Consider the following 19,374-nt stretch of genomic DNA (forward strand, 5'->3'; position numbering starts at 1 on the left):
TAATGGTTACTGTAACTTAGCTCAGGATGTTGCTTTAAAACCCACACAAGTCCACCAAAAATATTCTAAGAAAACATGATTAGAATCAAACTGTAAAACTTCCATATTAAGTTGACCGAAAGACACAGTAGATGCATTTATTCGTGAGAATTTTGTCAAAAACTCGTCACAGCTAAAACAAAATTCAAATAGTTGTTTCCTAGAAGATTTAGAAATGGCTACTATATGACAATTATGAGAGATTGTTAATGCACAAAGGCTATGCTAGACTGTCAGTTTTCCAGCAAGCAAGACTCCCTACAAAGAGTGGAAGCCACAAACGCATAGAGTGAAAGACGAACTGCTGCTTAAAACCCCCAAGCCTCAAGAGTCTTTCATGAATGCTTGAATTTGAACACAAACCGCAGTTCTAAACTTTTTATATTTGTTTATTAAGAATAAGCACACTGTTATATGGGAAAGTTGAGTGGAAGGAAAAAATGTGGTGGACATAGATCTACAAGGATTGACTCGAGAGGAATATGAAGTACGGCCCATTTGAGAATTTTGGGGAGATTTACAAAGAAAAAAATAATTGGAGATTATTAAGCAAAATTGATTTAGTTTTAGCTAAGGTGCAAAGTCAAATTTCTGACATATGCAGCATTTTCATAGCAACTGAAGGTAAATTAATAGTTACTTGATTGTTGTATAAAAATGGCACTATGTGCTTGTAAAATACATGATATCCCCTGCTTTTTTCCATGTGCTACACAGTATAGCCACTCAGTACTTTGGGAAGACTAGTTTGTGGCACTCCAAAGTTTAAAGGAAGCTCTGGTTTCTTTAATAGCCATTATCTCATCTCTGTGTTGTTGGTTCTGCATCCCTCATTTTACATTATCAATGAGATTAAGATTTTCCGGCACATCAAGAACACTGGTGTAATGCACATTAGTACTGGTATTCATTGTTTTTGCAGGTGCCAAGCCCTGCTGGAAAATGAAACAGCAATAGATGTATCATTCCGGGTTTAAAGCGTGACTCAGCTTCCTGCACATTTCTACATAATTTGAAAAAAAAAAAAAAACTTCAAAGATCACCAGCAGACGACGTTGCTTCTCAAATCATCTGGGGAAACGAATCGTTGGAATTCAAAAAGCTTAGAGTATGTGTCTCTCCACTCTTCCACAAGATTCTAGGACCTTAATTTACAAATAAATGCAAATTTGGGAACAGTCCTATTTTTTTTTCTTCTTAACTCAAGTAAGAAGACCCTTATGACATTGTCACTTATTTGATTATGGTTTAAGACCAGGAATGGAACAGTTCTGGCATGTCCCGGACACACCTGTGTGTGGTTGGTCTTTAATCACTGAGTGCAAGTTTAGAATTAACAAGGATAACCCCAACCTTTACAATGGCTGTGGCCATGTCTGCTTGCATATGTTTTCCTGTAGCACTTTTTGTCTTTTTATTATTTATTATTTTTCTCTGCATCTATACATCTATAAGGTTGAATCCGATAATGTCATAAACGTGAACAAATTAAGTGGCGAAAATGGGGTTCCTTTCACTCAGTTCATTCACTTTGGACATCGCATCGATCGGAAATAGGAACATGTTCATCTCATCACCGAGGGGACTCAAAAGAGCGACGGAACACCAGTGAAACTACTTCCGCTAATAACAAAACTGCTAGCCCGAATGGACCTGAAGAGTATTGTCTGTTCTTGGCTTTAGCAAGCATCTACAAACGGACCATATGTTAATGGATTATTCTGAAGACCCACATATAAGTATTTTACAACTGACCCAATGTGTAGTTGCCTGTACTGTTGAACGCTATAAAACAATCCGCCTGCTGTTAGCTTACATGCTAACGCTGCGGTTGCTTTAGCACGTCGGTTGACATTAGTTCGTCGTTATCCGTTATAAACATGTCCTGAGACTGAGTGTCACCCAGATCGAAAGTTATAACCATTTATAGACGCATCTGATTTCCAGACTAGACAGCTTCCTGACCAGGTGAGATAATTGGGCAACAGGTCATGTTTTGTTTAACCCATCAATCTCAACTAAATATATATATGATGTGGTACTGAATGCGATAACCAACTCCCGTCTTTTATGTAAAGCAAGTGGAGAAAAATGATTAATATGGGTCTGAAAAAAAAGCTCAAATGTCATGCTAACACAATTTCAATTTGTTAAAGTTTCTATAAACTAGACACTCTGCTTTATTTATGCTTTTATCTCACTAAATTGTCCTGTGTTTTTCAGATTTTACACTATACAGATTTGCAAAATGAAGATGTTTTCAGTAGCACACAAGACGGTCTTCGTGGTGGACCACTGTCCCTACATGGCCGAGTCCAGTCGTCAGCAGGTTGAGTGTGACGTGCTAACGAAGAGCCGAGCCCAAGGGGTCATTCCTCTGGCCCCCGTGTCCAAGTCCCTCTGGACCTGCGCCGTGGAGTGCTCCATGGAGTACTGCAGGATCCTCTTCGATGTTTACCCGAAGGACAAGCTGGTTGGATCCTTTCTTATTTGTTCAATTTTTGTGTTTAAAAAGATCATTTTAATTATCTTTTTACAACTTGATTTAAAAAAAAACAAAACAAAACTTTTTGGTCTTAAAGTTTCAGTATAATAACTAAGTCCATTCTTTTCTGCAGTAGCAATTCTTGCTCCCCATGAAAAACTTTCTGAAATATGGTGAGGTAAACTGTTTAAAGAACTCGTGCTGCTATCTTTTCCAGGTGAATTACATTGTGAGTGACTCAGAGTTCCACATATTAAACACATGGAGGCGAGAAGATCAGAGCACCCACGAAGTAGGCATCTCTACATGAATGGGCTATTTTGAACATTGTCACATCTCCAAAAGAAAAAAAACAACAACAACTTAAAAGTTGATCTCTTTTTTTGATTTCCAGCTAATGTCGGCTCTGTCAGCCGTCGGGCCACCAAATCCGCGCGAGGACCCGGAGTGCTGCAGCATTTTGCACGGCCTGGTCGCTGCAGTGGAGGCGTTGTGCAAGATCACGGAGCTGCAGCATGAGAAGCGCACAGCTTTAATGGACACAGCGGAGAGAGTGGCAAACAGAGGGCGAATTATCTGCTTAACTAATGCTAAAAGGTAAAATAGCAGTGGACACCGCTTAGGTTCTTTAAAGCTACTTCCTTGTACAAGTGCATATTTAAATTTGGGCATACTTGAATAATTACCTGAATAACTAAGGTTTGTGCTCGATAACAAATGATCCTCAACATGCGTTTTAAAAAAAAGAAAAAATATGATCAGAAAAAAAAAAGTTAAAAGCAAAAATCTTCACTATTGGACCAACGCCAAATACAAAGCAACAAAACATGATGATGGGAAGTCAAAAATGAGACATGAAAGATCAGAATTGCTGCAAAGTAGCTTTCTGGTCATTTGTCACCTCTGTTTCTTGCTCTGTCAGTGATACTCATGTGCGGATGTTGGAGGACTGCATTCAGGAAACCATTTCAGAACAAAACAAGCTGGCAGCCGGCTCTGACAGGTCTGTAAGCCAACACGCTTAATTTGGTTAAATTAGCTTTACATTTGGGGTTAAGTCAGTTTCACCCAAATGGGATCCTGGACTGTTTTATCCGTGTGGGTTTCAGGTTGATGGCCATCCAGCAGTGTGATCTGGTGCTAGTTCACATCTACCCACAGGGGGAGGAAACATTGGTGTCAGACCGACCCAAGAAAGAGGTGTGGTGAGACCCCGGGTGGCTAAGTGTGCATATTACACACACACACAAACTGCTCATCTGCTAGTATTACAACACCACACTGTACCGTGTCTCCTTCAGATCTCCCCGCTTCTCACAAGTGAAGTCCACAGCGTGCGTGCTGGGAGACATCTGGCTTCTAAACTCAACATTTTGGTCCAGCAGCACTTTGACTTGGCCTCCACCACCATAACAAACATCCCCATGAAGGTAAGGGACCTGCTTCTGATTCCTTTTTGTGTGTATTTTTTGTTCACCAACATAAAACTTTGACGTGTTTTGTTCTTGCTTCTAGAAAAAAAAAACATAAAAAAATGAGTTGAGATCACTGTGCTTGGTTATTTTCCTCATTATATTGCTTGCATTTCTGTTACTTCCTCCTTTCTAAAGCACATTGTTTTTCTTTTTGCTTGCTGAATCGTCGTAACAAATCTCTCCAGCCCCGTCCTTTTTTTTTTTATTTTTTTGTTTGTTTTTTTTGTTCAGCCCATCTGCATGTTGATATGACTGTGAACGTGCTGCTGGTTTCATGCTGTATTTTCTGTTTTGCTAGCCCACATTAAATGTTTGCGAACAGGTTAGTACTCTGATCACACACACATCAAAGTACGCAATAGGGAAGAGTTCACAGCATGTAGCTCCGCTGTTGAAACTTGTCTTTTTTTTTTTTGGTGCCGAGGCTCAAGTAGAGAACAGGCAACGTTGGTCTGAAAGTGTTTACTGCTCCAGAGAGAGAATTGACCTTATTTGTGACATTTTCTACCAGATTAAAATGTAACAACAACCTTGATTGTGTAGCTGTTGTGTGTAAATGTGACCAGCATTGCCTCCTCTGAGTTACTTTTACTGCCATCAGTGTGTATTCCTGGAAAGTTTTCCAGTCCTGCTCTGCTCTGTTTTCCCTCCCTTTCAGTTATTGTCCTCCAATGAAAAACTGTTTTTTTTTTTTCCATTCAGTGTGTCCATGTGCTCCCTTGTAAAGTCCGATTGAGTCCTAGCCAAATGTACAGTACACTGCAAAAATATTCAACCTCTTTCAGACCCTTTACCGTGAAACCCCTAAATAAAATCCAATGCAATCTAAAGCTTCAAACATTTCACATAAGACTAGTCTGCCCCTCATCTGAAAATGCAACAAGTATGGTGCAACTGCTAATATCCATAAGACATGACCCATGTGAGAATGAGAGCGTTAATCAAAGAAACAGCCAAGAGGCAGAACAACTATTAGTCAAACTTTTATTGAAGATGGGAAAGAAAAAAAGCTTTTTTGACCTACAAGCAACTTGAACACATCATCAGAGTACATCTGTAGCCGGGATGAGTTCATGGGAAGATGAACGGGAGCCAAGGCTGTAATAGAAAGTTTTAAATCAAAGCGTTCTCATGAGTAAGAATGGCCTAGTCAAAGTTCAAACCGAATTTCAATTCGCTGGATAAAATCTGATTCTGTTGCTTTTCCAAAGTTGGTGGAAGCGTGCCCCAAAAAACACCCAGGTTTGCTTTTTATGCAAAAAGTGGACAGTCGAGTTTTCAAACCAGTTTATCGATTTCTTTTTGGTTTATACTTTAGCAATTTAGCAATACTTTTGTTTTTATACAACACGTTAAATGTTGCAGTTGTAGCAGGCTCGGATTTTTGAATACTTTTGCAAAGTTCTGTACATGGTTGAGAAATCTGAAGCAGTTATTATTATTATTTTTTTGTCTTTTGTGTGTCAAATCAAATCAGACTTGATCCCAAACATACGACACAGTTTGTCCTCAAACGGTTCCCAGAGCAACCATCATTTTTCTTTCACTTCGCCCATCCTCGTTCCTCCTTTTCGGATACATGAAATCAGCAAGCAGAATTAACGTTTGCCTCTGCATATCTGTTTACGCTTGAGCCCCAGTTTTCCAGTCTCACCCGTGTTTGTCACTTTGTGTGCGGGCGGACAGGAGGAGCAGCACGCCAACACGTCGGCGAATTACGACGTCGAGCTCCTGCATCACAGAGACGCACACATTGAGTTCTTTAAAAGCGGTGGGTGTTTATGCATCACAGGGACCGTGGGTTGAAGTAGTTGAAGCGAATGCTTTCAAAGTGTGATCCAATATTTGACCTTCGGGGTGTGTATTCTGCAGGGGACTTGCACATGGCAGGAACAAGCACTAGAGAAAACGGAGTCAAAGAGACGATGACGCTGAAATGGTGCACGCCCCGGACGAACAGCATCGGTGGGACCGATCGACACGAGTTTTATTTATGTTTTATCCTTAACTGAAATACTTTTACTCATCTCCAAGGGGAAACTGCGTATTTGGTATATTTGAAACCTTCATTTCACTTTCATTTTGCACAAAAAGTGTATAACAAGCCATCACATAAACTACGTAATTATGCAATTGACTAATGTTGTTTATCTGAAGGCAAATAAATGGGCAACTAAGCCAAACGGATATCTAAAAGTTGTACAACAGATCAATCTTTTGCTTGAAACAAAGAAATAAACCTGACCTCAGTTATACCGTATGTTCATTTTAAGCATCTACATGTCATTAAATTATCTTGAAGCAGCTATAATTTAAGAAGACGATAATGCATAGTGCTTTACTTCGTAGAATACAGAATTTCCCGCATTAAAGTTACGTTAACGAGTGCAATAATTATAAATCCCTTAACAACTCTTTGATTATTTTTATTTACCACTGCAGAACTGCATTATTGCACAGGAGCCTACCGCATCTCCCCTACAGACGTAAACAGTCGTCCATCGTCATGCCTGACAAACTTTCTTCTTAACGGTGAGCTGTTGATCTCTTTCAGTGGTGCTGTTCTCAAAAATTAACGTTTTATGATTGCTCCTATTTTTCATTTTTATTTGTTTTTTGCTCATAGGGAGATCAGTGTTATTAGAGCAACCTAGAAAGTCGGGGTCTAAGGTCATCAGCCACATGCTCAGCAGCCACGGAGGCGAGATCTTCCTGCACGTCCTCAACAGCAACCGCTCCACCCTGGAGGACCCGCCCTCCATCAGCGAGGGCTGCGGCGGCCGAGTGACGGACTACAGAATCACCGTGCGTTCAGCTCGCTGCGCTCGCCGCGCTGAGATGCGACGCACGATTTAACCGCAGCGTTGCCGTTTTCCCTCAGGATTTTGGCGAGTTTATGAGGGACAACCGGCTCACTCCTGTCGCAGAGTCTTCTCACAATCCTTCAGGGAAGCTGCCGGTAGAAAGGGCCAAAGCTCAGCTGGAACGTTACACCAGATACTGGCCAATGATCATCTCCCAGACTACCATCTTCAACATGCAGGCGGTGAGCATCACTTTGAATTCTCTATAGTTTGTTTTTTTTAAATATTCGCCTCGTTTACGTCTAATCGGCATTAAGAGATTTGTGTATGCGTTGTTGTTCATCTCCACCAGGTGGTCCCGCTGGCTAACCTGATAGTGAAAGAGCTTCTCACTGAGGAGGACTTGCTAACCTGCCAGAAAACCATCTACAACCTGGTCGACATGGAGAGGAAGAGCGACCCGCTTCCCATTTCTACAGTCGGATCCAGAGGCAAAGGCCCCAAGAGGCGAGCTTTCTAAAACTAATTCAGCGACCTTCGTCCAGAGCAGGGGTGTCAACGTCTTCATGAAAGTTCCTAAAGGGCCGGTTGTACCACAATGCCTTTATAAAGCCATTAGCAAATTGAAATATTAACAAAAAGCAGTCTCTGCGTTCGATTAGCACTTCTTAAAATTAAGTGTGATTTAATTGAGCATCTCTTTACATTGATCAGTCCCTCCAGGATTTCACAATTGTTTATTTTTTGCAATTAAAATCAGAAATTTTTTTACAAATATTTGTGGTTATGTATGACGTTGTCAATCACAGACTACAACTTGACATCAAGTCAGGCTGAGGCAGCAGTGAAGTAAAAGTAAGAAATACTGCCACCTGTGGGAGGGAGTTGGCAGCAACTTAAGCACAATGTTTTTTCACAATTTTTGCAAAAAATTTGCAATAAACTCACAGTTGTGCATTAGCGTGAAAATATGCTTGGACCTGTTGATTCTCAATTCCAAAAAGCTGGAGGGACGAATTGATGTAATTTGGCGTTTGATGTCTAAAGAGCAACATAAAAAGCTAACGGTGGGCTGGATTTATGCCACAGACGGTGCAACTTATTAAACGTTTAGTCAAAATTTCCTGGAGAAGCGTCCAATAAGTTCTCGGTTGGATTTACAAGAAGGTTTGGACTTTGACTAGGCACTTTACTGAGTCTCACCAGAAAAGAGGATGAATCACGTCAGTGATGGGTTTGAATTGATGTCATTGGGCAGGGATGAGCAGTACCGCATCATGTGGAACGAGCTGGAAACGCTGGTGAAGACGCACGCCGGCGCCACCGACAGGCACCAAAGAGTTCTGGACTGCATCATCGCCTGCCGCAGCAAACCTCCAGAGGAAGAGGAGAGGAAGAAGAGGGGGAGGAAGAGGGAAGAGAGGGAGGACAGGACAGAGAAAAATGGCAGCAAAGAGGCAGAAGACAAAAGCTGGCAGGAATCTGAAAGGTGAGTGTGACGTTTCCTGTCTGCACGTGCAGCTCTTACTCATCTCCTCCTCGGATGTCTGTTGATTCTCCTCTCCGCTGCAGGCTAAAGGGTTTGCTGGAGAAGGAGGATCAGGAATCCGAAGTGATCAAAGATTCCCCGGACTCACCGGAGCCGCTCAACAAGAAGCCTCGCCTGATCTCGGAGGACGTTCAGCCTCCAGAGAGAGCCAAAGGTTCCAGCCCCAGCTTTCACATTAAAACCAAAAACCACCAACAAACAACAAATCCTGATGGTTTTCTTTTTTCTCCCCTCCCTCTCCTCAGGTCCTGCCACACTCCTCAGCATGTGGACCAATCGGATCACTGTGGCCAATTCTCGGAAGCACCAGGAGTTTTTTGGAAGAGCGGGCTCGGTGAACAGCAAGTTCGAGCTCTACCAGCACCTGAAGGAGGAGAACGGGTAAGCTTTAAAACCAGCCCGAACTCCGCGTTCATCCGTCCTGTTCTTGTGGGTTGTACATTTAATTGTGCTTTTTACAGGATAGATACCCATGAAAATGGAAAAGCTGCCAGATGATCGTCTTCGTCGGTTTCTCCGACGAAGACGCCGCGACATTCTCCGATACAGACAATAACTGAATTGGATGGTGAATTGTAACAATAAATTTCTAATTTTTTTACACGTCATTTTGTAGATATGATCTTTACATACTGTATTATTCAATAAAAGCTGTCAGTAGAAAACAAAAGTTTGCTTTTTTTTATCAGAAACAATAGTGTTGCCACACAAAAATTTGCGTAAGTATACAAGTCACAAAGTTTTTTGAATGTTACCAAATATTTTTGAGCAGCAGAGGGAGCAGTGGACTCGACAAAGATACTAAAATACATTTAATATCACCTAGTTTTATCATATATGAATTTTAAGAAAAGAGGGGTTTTTGTAACTTCTTTTAATTTTTGATAAATATATGTGAAAATATTCTCAGCTTGTGCTTAAGATTTTGTTTATTGAATGACAGATATCAGCAGTGAAACATTCAGGCTTAAATAAAATTTGAATATATACCTATTGATATATATTTAACAAAAGTGAAATGGCAGTTCCAACTAAGAGTAATGATGTCAGATGAGACTAAAATGTAACTTTTGAGGCTAATTTAGCAAAATACTATGTTCTAATTAGTATAACCTTGAAGTGCTAAGCTAGTAGAGACATTAAAGACTCACTGGTCTAGTTTATTTTGTGCTATTATATATTTATACCTGTATTTTCTTTGTTGTTTTTTTAAATTTTCTTGACTGGTGCTGATGCTTTTTTCTGTCATAAACCGTTATTTCTATAGCTATGAAGTACTTTACATGATTAATGCACATAATCATTCAACACATCTCTCAGCTCTGTTTCAGCTCAATGCAACCTATTTGGCCTCGTCTATATAAGCCCATATGTCCTCCCTGTTATTCATGCATCCAGTTCTTATAATTAACTCATTCCAGCATATGATCTGTGTGACTAACGTCCAGAACAACCACATACATTCATATAGGAGTGAACGGCAGCAGACATATCTCATGTACTCACTGTGGACCGACTGTCTGACTAACTGTGGTTGGCTCTGTTGGGTCCAGTTCAGATGGGGGATTTCCCGGTGAGGTCACGGGGTCAGACGACTGGTGAGCGATTCTGAGGAAGGCTTCGTGGAGGTCGCACGGTGAGGGGCCAGGGTCAGTGGAAGTGGAGGGAGTCACTGCAGTACTCTGAACAAAATCTCTTGACTGTCGGGGACGAAAAGGATGATTTAAACCTGAACTGTTAAAGTGTTCTTAGTTGCATGTTCAAAAAGAAAAGAAAATGTTATAGCGCTACATATTTAAGTTAGCTAGTTTGCCAAGTATTTAGCGCTGCTAACTTGTTTGGCTAGCATGCTACATATTTTTATTTCAGTTCAAATTTGACTTAGCGACACATTTAGCTAAAAATAAAGTAATTTATTAACCAAAACTAAATATTTAGCAAAAAAACTTTATCCAGCAAATGCTAAGTGCTTAATTCTTTGCCACATATACATTTGTATCTCAAAATATCACTGCATATTCAGCTGAATCTTTAGCCACATTTGTAATTTAGCTGACAAGCTAAATATTTAATCCAACTAAATAATTAAGATTTTTAAAAAAGGTAAATATTAGCAAAACGTGCATCTTCATCTTTATTTTATGCTAAATATTTGATTTAAAATGTATTAAGCATAACTAAACAAATAATTAGCTAAAATGCCAAGTATTCTGTGATGGACTGGTGAAAAGTCCAAGTTGCACCCTGACTCCTAAAAATGACTGCTAATGTAAAAAAAAAAGAAAAAGTCAGAGTAAAAAATACTTTTCAGTATCAAGTAACAGCTCATTTATTATAAGCCTGTTAAGGAACCATTTTACGCACGTTTACATTAAACTCCCCTGAAGGCCTTTTTTTGGGGGGGTGACATTGTGCATAATTAAAAAAACATTCTGTGAAAATATCTGAGTGAAAAACATCTAAATCAAGATTATAATTTTCAGAGTAATCATAAAACATCAGAACATAAACAGTCATTTATGTTGAGTTTTTTTGGGGGAATGCTAGCTTTACAGTTTTTATAAAATAATTGCATTGCAAACTTGAGCAGTTTTTTTTTTCCTTTAGAGTCACAATATGATAAAAGCGCTAATCTTTCCAGAGGCAGTGATTTGTTTTTAAAACCTTGAACATTTGGCAAAGGTGTAACTTGAAAAAACAGAATCTTGTTAAAACAGCTTTATATTAGTTCATGTGTTTTAACGTGAAGTTTAAAAGTGTCCTCCAGCCTGAAGATCCGACCACATTCCAAACACTGTAGGGACTTTTTGCTGGAGTGGATCTTAAGGTGCTTTTTCTGCGCTCTCAGCGTGGGAAAGGATTTCGGACACATTGGACACCGGTAGGGACTCTCTCCGGTGTGCCGGCGAGTGTGAACAGTCAGCAGGCATTTGGCGATGAAGCCCTTCCCGCAGTGTTTGCAGGTGTATGGCCTCTCCCCCGTGTGGTACCGCATGTGAAGCTTCAGCTCCCCGTTGGAGAGGAACGCCTTGCCGCACTCGGTGCACAGGTAGTTCTTCTCCCCTCTGTGCATGCGCATGTGCCTCGTCAGGTGCTGGTTGGAGGTCTTTCCGCAGATGTGACACTTGTAGCGCCGCTCTCCAGTGTGGACGCGCGTGTGCAGGTCGAGGTAGGCCGACGACCTGAACCCTTGGCCGCAGTGCGAGCACAGGTACGGAGTCTCGCCCGTGTGGATCCGGTAGTGGACAATCAGGGATGATTTGGAGAGGTACCTTTTGTCACACTTGTCGCATTGATATGGAGGACCTTGGCTGTTTGATGTTGCTACATTTGATAAGAGTTCGCTGGGAAGCTCACAATCGAGCCCCACGCTGGTGTTTTGAAAGAAGTGGTCTTCGAAAGTGTCGTCTATCGGACTCAGGTGCTCCTGTCGGATGTGGTTGAGGAGTGCAGACACTTTGGTGTCGGTGAAGGAGCACATGGAGCAGCGATGCAGTTTTAAAGGTGTAGACATGACACCTGAAAGAGACGGATAAAATAGCTTAACTTTCCTAAATAAAATCAACATTTTTAAAACTGCCTGATAATACAGAAGAAAACTCTAAGAGGGCAAATACTTCCGTAAAACACATCTTCATGCATACTTGAGCAGTTGGCGGCCATCACTCCATCGCTCTGTTTATCTTCCAGGTTCTCCAGGATCGAATTGTCGTGCGTTTGGCTTTCGTCGTCATCAGGAGACGACCCTTTGCGCTGAACTGGTAGTTGCTGCCTCGAGTTCGCTTTCAGATGAAGAGACAGCGAGGGCAAAAACATATTCTGAGCTTGAGGCAAGCCTGTAAGAGAAAAAAACCCCATTAAAACCCCTTCAGACCTGATTTTTTCTAGTGAGCCAAACATTTTGTTACTCAGCTAATTGTTACTCTTCACAAATGTAGAAATAAAGGGCAAAAAAGACATTTTACATTTGTTACAGCAGATGTGAGTTTCTGCAGTGCATTATAGCTTCTTGCATCTGGTGGGCACTATTTTTTAAACTACTTTTAAAAAATCCTACGACAGAAAAAAAATAATGACAGAAAAAAGTTTTAAAATACCTTCAAATACTATCCACTGATATTCCACTGAAATGGAAAACCATGTCAAACTAACCAAATGAATAAAAAAAAAAACTGCATGCTGATTTCTTCAAAGTTGTAGTCAATTACATTTGTTTGGATTTCCTGTTTGTTGCTCCTGGAAGTTTAGCAGCGTCCTCAGCTGTTCTGGATCCAAAACCAGCTTCTCACATTCCTCCATGACTGAGGGGGCGCTACTGAGCCACTCTGCAGTCTGCATCAGGCATTAAAATAACAACAAATAAAAACATTAACACACAGAAACCAAATCCACTCCTGAACACCGACGTTAACAATTAAGCCAAAGTATTTGACAGCAAGTTACAGCTTCTTCTTTAATATGCAGCACCTTTTTTCAGTAACTCATTCTGATCGTTTACCTGTTTTATATCGGGAATGGGCAAAAGATTATCCAATCTGGAGATGAATTTCCAAACTAATCTTTGCAGCGTGGCTTCATACTGCTCTCCATAGTGTATTGGGAAGACTTCCTGGGAAGACAACAACAACCAGCATGTCCAGTCTTTATTGAAACTACTAGAATCACAGCAACTGTTTTAACAGAATCCCACCTTGAAAAACCTCTTTCTTTCCTCTGCGTCCTCCAGCAAGGCATAAATAACTTCTACAAAATTTGACTTTGAGCTCTCCAACTCATTCAGCTCCTTTAAACAGAGTCGAAACCAAAACAAGTAAGTGTGTTAGCCGTCTTCTGTGACGATTTGCAATGCAAACAGACATCAAGGTCAAAATGCTGATAATTAATGTCTAGTCACATTATTACGTGTAAAAAATCTCAAACTAAACTCATCTTTATTGGTAGCTCACACAACATATTTTTTGAAAAAGAAAGCAATTTAATTTGAATGTGGTGCCTAATGGTTGTTATAATAATGTGATTAAAATTCAAACTGGGCTCCTTGTCCAGTCTTGTTTTTTGTTTTGGACAGTTTTGGACATTAGCTATCTCATTACAACCACCCTAGTCAAATTACGTGTTCTCTCGTCTTTCCATGTTAAACTTTTTATACTTTCAGATTAACTAAAAATGGAAAACTGTACAAAATAAAAACCTCCTACGAACCTCCTGACCGCAGACAGCATTCATCTTGAGATCCTGGATAATCCTCAGGTGAGGCTGGATGTTCAGCAGGTTCGCCGTGCTCCGACTCTGGCACAACTCCAGCACAAACTGAGACAGACCCAGAGATATAAAAGTGCTCACTGTAATGTTTTACTCCTACGAAACGTTGAGCGGAAATGCAGTGAGATGTGGCTGTAGCTACCCTCGCCCTCAGCCTGAGCAGGAGCTGAACTCTTTCTCTGGCTGTAAGCAGCTCCGGAGACAACTCCGTCACCAGCACCACCAGCTCCTCCACCTTTCGGTAGTGTGGAACGTTGCCGCTCTGGATCACCTTCCAGGCAAAGGCACACATCAGGCGTAGGGTGGGAACCAGGAGGCACAGAGACGGGATGGACAAGCCGCACGCTGCGAACAATTATTATCTTATTTATTATTACAGTTGTCTTTAGCAAAGTTTATTTTCCTTTACAGATGCATCCGAATCATTTATACTGACATTTAATTCAGTAAGTCGGTTCAGAAAGTGGTTTTTTAAAAATATAAATTACACATCATTATGGATTATAGTTTAGACGAAGCAGAAGTTTTAATATACGAACGTTATGTTATGGCCATGTTACTGTCTACACAATCATTAGAAAGACAGCTGATTTATAGCACACTCTAAAAAAAGGATACAGAAGCTACAAAGAAGGACATATGTAAGCATATTATTGGAAAGTTGAGTGGAAGGAAAAACTGACAAGTGAAAAAAGAGCACAAGTATAACAACTGGAAAGTTTGTGGACGAAAAATTGTTTTTAAAAAGCTACATAAGCATATTAAAAAGCTGAGTGGAAGGGAAAAATGTTAAGAAAAAGCTGCACAAGGATATTAACTGGAAAGTTAATATAACTGGAAAAGAAAAAGTACCAAAAATGATGTACAGCCATACAAATGGAAAGTTGAGTGGAAGGAAAAACTAGCATGAAGATGTACACAAGCACATTAAGCGAAAGTTAATTGAGGAACAACTAGTTAGAAAAAGGTGTGAGGACAGTAAGCTGATTGAAAGGGAAACGTGTGGAAGAAGAAGGTGCATAAACAAAGTTAACCACAGACTTTAGAGGATTGTGAAGAAAGGTTCATAAATTCATTAGAAGGAAGACTGATAAGGTATGCACAATGGATGGAGACACTTTGAATCAACTTTCTTGAACAAATAAACCTTTTGATAATATTCCAATTAACTAAGATGCGCCTGTGAATAACCTGTAAATTAGATATTTGTGTTTTTCTGTCTGTATTAAAACAATACCTTCTAGTCGTTCAGGTGGTTCCTGCTGCGAAGTCTCCACAGACGAAGGACCAGACTCCGTTTCTGGCTTGTGGCAACGGAAAACATTCTCCATGATGACGAACCACCTAGTCTTTTGTGCTTTGGAGTCCTTCTGCTCCCTGATCCTCTCGTACTCTTGTTTGAGCAGTCGGAGTTTGGTCCTGCACTGACTGGTGGTCTTGTCGAACCCCTGGGTGGCGAGCTCGGAGCTCAGCTGGGCGTACACCCTCTGGTCGTCCTCGGTGGACTTCAGCTGGTCCTGGACGTGCTCCTCTGCCCATTTTGTCAGCAGAGCGTCAACTTCCTCCGTCGTCCAAAGGGTGTGCGAAAAATCTATCGCAAACGACAAAACAGACACAAACTCTAAACTTCTCCCCAAAGCGTTCAGCCGTCAAACATCGTCGCTCACCTTCGGGGGGATTGGAAGCCGTCAGCACGGCGGATAAATTACGCTCTTTGGAGGCCTCTCCTTCGGGGAAGAGAACGCTATCCATGATGGCAAACCAGTCGCTCTTATCGTTCGCGTTTGCGCCCTCCTGCTTCAGTTTGGCGTACTCCTTCTTCAGCCTGTCCACTTTCAGACTGCACTGCTGGGGCGACTTGGCGAAGCCGACCTGAGCCAGCTCGTCGCTGAGGTACGTGAAGACTTCGTCGTTTTCCTCCGAGGCGAGCAGCTGCTTCTGGATGTTTGGCTGCGCCCAGAGAGTGATGAGCACCTGCACTTCATCAGCGGACCACCTGCATCCATCTGCGAGATTTGAAAGAAAAAGAAGAGAAAGTGCTTGATATAAATTTATGGATGATATTTCTAAGGTGGTCAAGATTTAAACATAAAACTCCGACACCGTAAGGAATGAAATTCATGTTTTCATTGTAATTTCTCCACCAACCCTCAGCCTCCATGTCCCCTTCATTCGGCTCTCCTGATGAAGGATTCAGAGTTTTGGAAGATTTCGACGGCGCGCCCTGAGAACCAAGGACTTCATCTAGAATCCCAAACCACGCAGTCCTTGCCCAGCCAACATGTTGGCTGTTCTTCACCCTCCTGTAGTCCTGCTTCAGTTTTTTTATTTTCTCCTTGCATTTCTGTGCCGACTTGCTAAATCCCAGCGACGCCAGTTTGGCGCTGAGGCTGTTGTAGACGGCGTTGTTCCTCACGTTGCGGCGGAGCTCCTCTTGGACAACCGGGTTGGCCCAGTAAGCCAGCAAAGCCTGGACCTCCTTTTTAGACCAGCTGCATGTGTGGACGTCTGTTTGAATAAAAGCAGGTTGCACAAACTCAGTATTCATAAGTTTTGAGCTCTAAATAACACATAACACATTCAGAGTTTTGGAAGTTTCAGGCAGAGATATTGATGGTTGAAGAAAATTGTGTGGTAACTTTTCTTTCAAGATCAAGGATCCGATAAAAAGTTTTTGATAAGTTATCACTTGTGATTTTGGAAACAGAAAGCATTTTTGGAAACAGAATGTTAAAACAGCTATTATTTTAATCTTCCGTTTCAGGGCTTTTATACCTACATTTTCGTTTTTCCACATGTCTGGTTGCAAACATGTCGGGTGCCAGCTGAGCGGTGGAGGAACCCGCAGTGCTCGTCGATGCCGTGTTGTCTTCAATTCTGACTACGAAGAAATCCGTTTCTTTCATCACGTCGGAGGGCGGGAGCGCCGGGTCGGGCTCGGAGAAGGTGTCAAAGTCATTTGTCGGAGGGGAAAAACCTGCAACAAAAGCGCATTAAAAACTAATAAGCTTCGCCCACTGGAACCTGGAGGTGGACGGATGTTTACTTCTGATTACCTTCACAGTTCTCTTCAAACGAAACTGGTAGAGCGGGCTCTGCTGAGGACAGCTTTGGGGTTTCTGGATGTTTTTGTGCTGCAGCAACCGAAGCACCAAGAACCTGGTCAATGATGTCAAACCATATATTCTTCCCACCGTCCAGGTGATTGCTGTTCTTGATTCTCCTGTAATCCTGCTTCAGCTTCTTCAGTTTCTCCTTGCACTTCTGCGCCGTTTTGTTGTACCCGAGCGACGCCAGTTTGGCGCTGAGGCTGCTGTAGACGGCGTTGTTCCTCACGTTGCGACTGAGCTCCTGCTGCACGGCCGGATTGGCCCAATGCGTCAGCAACGTTAGGACCTCTTTCTTTGACCAGCTGCATGTGGGCTTATCTGAGAAAAACAAAGAGGATACAGCCAAAGGTGAAGAGTCGATTGGTTCTAGTGTACCACTAAACCAGACTGTCTTTATTTACACCACTATGATTGCGTATTCTCACTTTTAGAGACAAATCAGTCCTTGATCTTACCTCTTCTCCTTCCCACAGTGGTGGGTGGCCACATGGCTGAAGTCTGCAATAAAGCCTCAACCGCCCCGTTGCTTGTGCATGGAGTATTAGAGTCCTCCACTTTAATGGGGAAGAAAACAGCATCCTTTGTGATTTCTGTTTTTTTAAGTCCTTGGAAACTTGTGGTAAAAGAATTGGGAATATTTGTCACAACAGATGGATCTGCAAGGGGAGAAAAAGGATAAAATGTGTATTAGTTTTGGCTGTCTTGATGCACACGATATAAAATGTGCCCAGGATGTGTATTTGGGAATTCATTTTAATTTTACATTCTCCAACTGTTTCATATACATATTAAACTAAAAGGTTAAATTTGTGTCCCTGCAAAAATTCGGTAATTTTAGTTCCATTTAAAATTACTTTGATTTTACATTACAATACAATTTGAATCCTACTTTTATTCTTCTTTCCCTATTGAAATATTTTCAAAATTTCATGGTATATTGTTTTCAACACAGCAGAGATGCCCGTCTCCCCTTAATAACTTTGCACAATCACATAAAGTCTGATCAGAATCAAGGTTGTTAAAAGAATAAACATGACTCATGGCTAAACATCCATCCATCCATTTTCTTTAAAGCCTTGTCCCTCAGTGGGGTCGGGGGGTGCTGGTGCCCATCTCCAGCTAATGTTCCGGGCGAGAGGCGGGGTACACCCTGGACAGGTCGCCAGTCTGTCGCAGGGCAACACAGAGACACACAGGACACACAACCATGCACACACACTCACACCTAGGGACAATTTGGAGAGGCCAATTAACCCGACAGTCATGTTTATGGACTGTGGGAGGAAACCCACGCATGCACAGGGAGAACACAGGGAGAACATGCAAGCTCCATGTAGAAGGATTGGGGCCGGGAATTGAACCCAGAACCTTCTTGCTGCAAGGCAACAGCTCTACCAACTGCACCACTGTGCAGCCCATGGCTAAATATTTAGAAATATTTCTTGTATGGTGATGAATAAAGTTAATAACATTCAAAAACTTAAATTAAATTGAATGTTGATTTATAACATCTCAGTATCCGTCTTTAAAATAACATTTTGTGCCAAGGAGATCCAAATAGAGCAATATATTTTAAAATTGACAACGCACAAAAATAATTTTAAAAAAAGTAAATGACGTATTTTATTTTACTACATGGTATACTTTCTTTTTTTTTTTTAAACAACCTTTTGGTACTTTTTAAAATTAATAAACAAAGAGACTTTGATCATTTGAGAGGTTAAAAATCCATAAATATTTGTTAAAACTGTCTGTGCTAAAATTGATAATTGCATTCATTGTAAACAATGTTAATTTCAACGGCTCTTTAAGACCATTTTTGTATCTTAGGGTACAACATGCAAGGGAACCTTAAGAATTAAATGAATGATCAATTTCATAAAGAACGGGTGAGATAATCAGTTTCTAACGGTGAATATTGGGCTTTTAATGAATCTTGTTCTAACAATTTATTCACAGGGGTCCTGCAGCATCACCATCCTGTATGACAGAGTCTAAGCGTCAGAGCAATAAAAAGGGTGTTTCGCACACGCTTGTCTCTAAGGTTTGTCACCACTGACTGACTCCCAGTGCGGTCAGTCTGCCTGACATTTCCCTATAAACCTTCTCATTGCTTATCAATATTGCCAACTCACGTTGAATTTTCTCCTCCGACCACAGGGAGAGGAGCGCCTCGGTCTGTTCGGGAGACCAGCTCACCGTTGGCTCCATGTCCGCTTCTTCTACCGTGAACACAAAGCTTATAAAATACTGATAATAATACAAAAGATTAATGTGGAATGTTTTCACTTTTTTATTTTTTCAAAATGGCGCCCAGTTTTCTGGTCGCTGTAGTGACGTATTAGGACACGAGCCAATCAGAACGAAAACGTAGCCGTCGCCGTTACTTCAGCTGTTCATTGAAGCGATACGCCAATGAAGCCGCCATCTTGGTAGAGGATACCCTCCTCCCCACGTAATAGTAGTCTGTTTTATTGCAGGGATCATTAGTAATATAACATAGCAATGTTTAATTTATAATAATAAAATGATTAAAAACTACAATATTTCAAGATGGCCCTCAGATTAATTAATTTAAAATATATACACAAAAAGATATACAACCCAGAGTAACTGCTATACAAATATTGAATTTGACAAATAAAATACA

At 41.2% G+C, this 19,374-nt stretch overlaps 2 protein-coding genes across 5 annotated transcripts; one reads left to right on the top strand and one right to left on the bottom strand.

The window, feature by feature from the left end:
* Window positions 1–1,618: 1,618 nt before the first annotated feature.
* Window positions 1,619–9,022, top strand: ints13 (integrator complex subunit 13). Of its 3 annotated transcripts, none has more exons than XM_081604321.1 (18): window positions 1,619–2,007; window positions 2,263–2,512; window positions 2,742–2,816; window positions 2,919–3,121; window positions 3,447–3,527; window positions 3,634–3,724; window positions 3,826–3,954; window positions 4,298–4,321; window positions 5,686–5,770; window positions 5,872–5,964; window positions 6,442–6,531; window positions 6,626–6,804; window positions 6,881–7,045; window positions 7,156–7,310; window positions 8,062–8,292; window positions 8,376–8,506; window positions 8,598–8,733; window positions 8,819–9,022. In XM_081604321.1, exons 2-18 carry the CDS (start codon window positions 2,288–2,290, stop codon window positions 8,826–8,828), a joined length of 2,103 nt encoding a protein of 700 aa, XP_081460447.1. In that variant the 5' UTR covers window positions 1,619–2,007; window positions 2,263–2,287; the 3' UTR covers window positions 8,829–9,022. The 3 variants fall into 3 exon arrangements, with proteins under 3 accessions (XP_081460447.1, XP_008399159.1, XP_008399160.1); XM_008400937.2 differs by having other exon boundaries at window positions 1,620–2,007; window positions 8,814–9,022; XM_008400938.2 differs by lacking the exon at window positions 4,298–4,321 and having other exon boundaries at window positions 1,621–2,007; window positions 8,814–9,022.
* A 1,631-nt stretch (window positions 9,023–10,653) lies between these two features.
* LOC103459417 (uncharacterized) lies at window positions 10,654–19,044 on the bottom strand. Of its 2 annotated transcripts, XM_008400939.3 has the most exons (15): window positions 18,860–19,044; window positions 17,180–17,380; window positions 16,671–17,042; window positions 16,394–16,591; window positions 15,763–16,122; window positions 15,282–15,620; window positions 14,852–15,205; window positions 13,757–13,959; window positions 13,555–13,662; window positions 13,043–13,135; window positions 12,851–12,961; window positions 12,561–12,684; window positions 12,450–12,476; window positions 11,997–12,188; window positions 10,654–11,871 (listed from the first exon to the last, which is right to left on the bottom strand). In XM_008400939.3, the coding sequence occupies exons 1-15, from the start codon at window positions 18,933–18,935 to the stop codon at window positions 11,072–11,074; spliced, it is 3,558 nt and encodes a 1,185-aa protein (XP_008399161.1). In that variant the 5' UTR covers window positions 18,936–19,044; the 3' UTR covers window positions 10,654–11,071. The 2 variants fall into 2 exon arrangements, with proteins under 2 accessions (XP_008399161.1, XP_008399162.1); XM_008400940.3 differs by lacking the exon at window positions 12,450–12,476 and having other exon boundaries at window positions 18,860–19,043.
* Between the last annotated feature and the right edge of the window lie 330 nt (window positions 19,045–19,374).

This window comes from Poecilia reticulata, chromosome 23, assembly GCF_904066995.2.
Source record: "Poecilia reticulata chromosome 23, P_reticulata-male-v2, whole genome shotgun sequence".
Classification (NCBI taxonomy): Eukaryota; Metazoa; Chordata; class Actinopteri; order Cyprinodontiformes; family Poeciliidae; genus Poecilia; species Poecilia reticulata.

Excerpts from the sequence above, each read along its gene's own strand:
- ints13 (XM_008400937.2), top strand. The coding sequence starts at position 2,288 with ATGAAGATGTTTTCAGTAGCACACAAGACGGTCTTCGTGGTGGACCAC. Across the intron at positions 2,513-2,741 it reads TTTACCCGAAGGACAAGCTG|GTGAATTACATTGTGAGTGA; the intron begins GTTGGATCCTTT and ends TATCTTTTCCAG. Across the intron at positions 6,805-6,880 it reads TGACGGACTACAGAATCACC|GATTTTGGCGAGTTTATGAG; the intron begins GTGCGTTCAGCT and ends GTTTTCCCTCAG.
- LOC103459417 (XM_008400939.3), bottom strand. The coding sequence starts at position 18,935 with ATGGAGCCAACGGTGAGCTGGTCTCCCGAACAGACCGAGGCGCTCCTC. Across the intron at positions 16,123-16,393 it reads ACATGTGGAAAAACGAAAAT|ACGTCCACACATGCAGCTGG; the intron begins GTAGGTATAAAA and ends TTATTCAAACAG. Across the intron at positions 13,960-14,851 it reads ACCACCTGAACGACTAGAAG|CGTGCGGCTTGTCCATCCCG; the intron begins GTATTGTTTTAA and ends AATTGTTCGCAG.